The 3,250-nt window shown below is 48.0% G+C and overlaps 1 protein-coding gene across 1 annotated transcript in view; it reads left to right on the top strand.

Annotated features, from left to right (window-relative positions):
• Positions 1-1,536: 1,536 nt before the first annotated feature.
• Positions 1,537-3,250, top strand: part of HDAC9 (histone deacetylase 9) — a 281,056-nt gene continuing 279,342 nt past the window's right edge. Inside the window, exons 1-2 of the mRNA XM_026843099.1 lie at positions 1,537-1,718; positions 2,187-2,249. Coding sequence (XP_026698900.1) covers positions 1,604-1,718; positions 2,187-2,249 — 178 coding nt within the window. The 5' untranslated portion in view covers positions 1,537-1,603. The remainder of the gene's footprint in view (positions 1,719-2,186; positions 2,250-3,250) is intronic.

Raw genomic sequence — 3,250 nt, 5'->3', positions numbered from 1 at the left:
GTCTCCGTCTGTCTGAGAGATAGATCCTCACTCTGTGCAGGACCAGGGCCTTTGGCATATGAAGGAAGCAAAGGTTTGGGATGATGGAGCCACAGACCTCCCAGGTGCCACTGAGTATCCAAACGTCACAGAAGTGTCACAGTACTTCGTTATTGTGAATCTCTTCGCTAACACAATTGTGAGAAGCTTAAAAAACCCGTAATATTGCCCTTGGCTATGATCTATCATGTTAGTTGAAGAGCAGACGGACAATCCCTTGCTGAAAGGCAGAAAACCAAACCTCGAGTATTGGGCAAATTCTCGTGTCTTCAGGAGCAAAAAATGCTGGAGATAATTAAGAATTTGGTGGATTTCTAGAAAGCTCCAAGACAACCTCTGTGTTGGCTTCTTGATTACAGTGAGGAACTGTGTCCCTCTGGCCACTGTTGCTCCCTCAGAGCAGGGACATGGAAGGTGACTTGTAATTTTGGTATGTGAGTGGTCAGGCTGCTGTATCACACATGTAGGTAGTGACAGGCTTTGGTCACCTGTGTAACAAGTAACAAGGCAGAGCAGGACTCAGAGAAGTAAAGTACCGTCTGTAACAGTGAAATTAAACTTACCTACCTGTAGGTATATTAATCAGCAAACAAGATACGTAACTTTTGAAATAGCTTTATGAAAAATAAACTTCACATGGCATGCGTGAAACCTGCCAAGACACAGAGAAGCATGGTGCTCTTGTCTGATACGCTGTCAGACGCTGTTCTTCTGAAACCACATCATCGTGTAAAACTGAGAAAGACGCCGCGCAAATTGCCTAATGCTTCTAAAAATAAGTGTGAGCTGCTCAGCCCCTCTCCAAATTTTAGCAAGTCAACCGAACGGTGCATAGTTGGTAAGTGTGTCTAACGTGCTGTGCCACAAGTGGTGCCTTACTATAAGAATTCTATCAAGCATGCTAAATACGGAAAGGCTGCTTGCAACTGCACGCACAAAATCCAGTCCCTCGTTAACATCTGCCCCCACCTTCTGCTTCCCCACAACGCGATTAGCTTCAGAAATCGCCTCTCCCGAGGCGGCTGCAGGTCCTGCAGGGAGCAGGCAGCAGCCTGGCTCCCCTGCCAAAGCCAACTGCGGCGTAGCCAGAGAAACAGGCAGCAAAAATAGAACAGCAGGATGGCTGCGCGTGGGCGAGGCAGAAACCACATCGCCAGCAAAACCTCCCGCCGTTATTTTAGGACCGATACAGAGGCCGTGGCGTTTTGCTCACTTTTCACAAAATACTCCCCGGGGGAGGGCAGGGAGGGAGAGGGGCCTGAGTCCCGTGCCAGGAGCATTTCTGTCCCGCTCCCTGCCTTCCCTTCCCTTCCTCCTTCCCTGGCTTCTCCCCACCGCAGCGGGCTTGGCAGGGGGAAGGGGTTAATCGCGCTCGAGGCCGAGCAGCGGAGGGAGGACGAGACCGGCGGTTTGAAAGACAGAGACTGGACAGCTGTGTTTGCTGTGGTATTTTTAAACGCATTAATGCAGGCTCCAATCACCCGGCCATGCTTGACCTATTTTTGGCTCAGGCCAGCCATTGTTCTATTTCTGCCGCTGCTGGGCCGTGCGGGTGTCAATTCAAATGCAAATGAGTTATCGCTGCTGCTCCCGCCAACTTCGCCCAGCCGCCCGGCCAAGGGAGAGCCGGCCGGGGAGAGGAGAGGGGCGCGGGGACAGCAGCGCTGGTCCGGGCTGGGGTAATTCAGACTAAACCCTCAGGGGCTCCCGGTCCCTGGAAAGGTGGCTTATTCGGTTTGATGGTTTGTAAGAGGCTCTGTTTCCCCCCCGCCCCACCAGAAAGCCCAAAGCGCAGAGATATTTCTTCATTTCTTCTTCCACCTGCCGTTGGCTGCCCGAACGCAACTGCTCAAAGTCGGCGGCGCACAGCCCCCTGCGCGCTCACGGCTCCCTTCCAGCGGGCGGGGGCTGCCGAGAGTGGATTTGGGTTTTTTCCCCTCTCCCGATAGATACTTGTGCAAACGCTTAAACATTGCTAATTGCCGAAGCGTATTATCTTACAGCCCTCGCTGGAGGAGGTAGGACCACAGAGGGTCGTGCCTGACACCCCTGTGCAAGTGCAGTGATGAATCTCTCATGTAGCTGAAGTGCAGACCGGTGGAATATGCTGCAGACAATTTACGAGAGTGAATCGTGTTTTTCCTCAGATGGGGTTTCTGGACGTGAACAGCTCTTGGCTCAGCAAAGAATGCACAGTATGATCAGCTCAGGTAAGAGACAGCTCCGTACCTCAGACTTCAGTGGCTGGCCAGGAAAATACAGCCTGGCACGACAAGGAAACACCCTTCCTTTAAAGAAGTGACTTTATTTTTTGTGGGCTTTCTGTAAGTTGTTGTTAAATAATTATGGGAGTATTTTAGATAGCAGCTGCTGCTTTTACAGGGAGTTTGTCTCCTTCAGTCTGCTGCTTTCCAGCCAGAGCTTTTAAAATGCTCACAACTGAAATCTAGTTTGTGATTCCTTGTTTGTTTTGTTTCGTGGTTGCAAAATGGGGCTCATGGTACAGGGTTATACACAGAGAGGCTTCCTCAGACAGACATTGTCAGGAGGCTGCAGCTAATGCTCCTCATAGGCGATTCTGGTCATATGTCTATTGTAAACAGGATTTGGTCTTTCTGTGAGTTTCCTTTTCTCCAGTTTGCATACATAGGGAGTTGAACACTAATCCCTTTCTCTTTTCATTACAGTGTTACTTTAAAATGTCTTTAATATGCATGGCTTATTTTGTTACTTTAAAACTATTTGTGGACCTGGCAATGGTAGTCGAATGTAGTGACTCACTGGGATGTAAATTGGATGTGTTTTTTAATGAAGGTATTTCAGAGCTGCTCTGAAAGAACACTGGACATTTCCTCATGTATTTGAAGCTATCCTTGTATTTTCTAGTTTCTTTGTTAGCCGTGTTTGAGAACTACAAATGATGTACTGAGAATGAATTAAGTTGGAAGAATTGTTGCTATTCAGATAAAATGTCAGTTTAGAGAGGATAAAAAAGTAAAAATTTCACGTTACTCTTGTAATCATACAGTATGATAGTATTCAGGTATTTCCCTTGCCATTGTACCATTGTACAGACTTTTTTTTTTTTTTTAATTGTCTGAGGATGTGTAATTTGTTTGGGAGAGGGAGAGGTGTAGAACACTGAGTCTGTTCATGCACACACTACAAGTTCTGTTGCATCTCACCATCCTGAACTCCTCACCTCACCCCC

Source organism: Athene cunicularia (assembly GCF_003259725.1).
Source record: "Athene cunicularia isolate RWA chromosome 2 unlocalized genomic scaffold, athCun1 chr2_part1, whole genome shotgun sequence".
NCBI lineage: Eukaryota > Metazoa > Chordata > Aves > Strigiformes > Strigidae > Athene > Athene cunicularia.
This window is presented reverse-complemented; position numbering and strand designations above follow the sequence as displayed.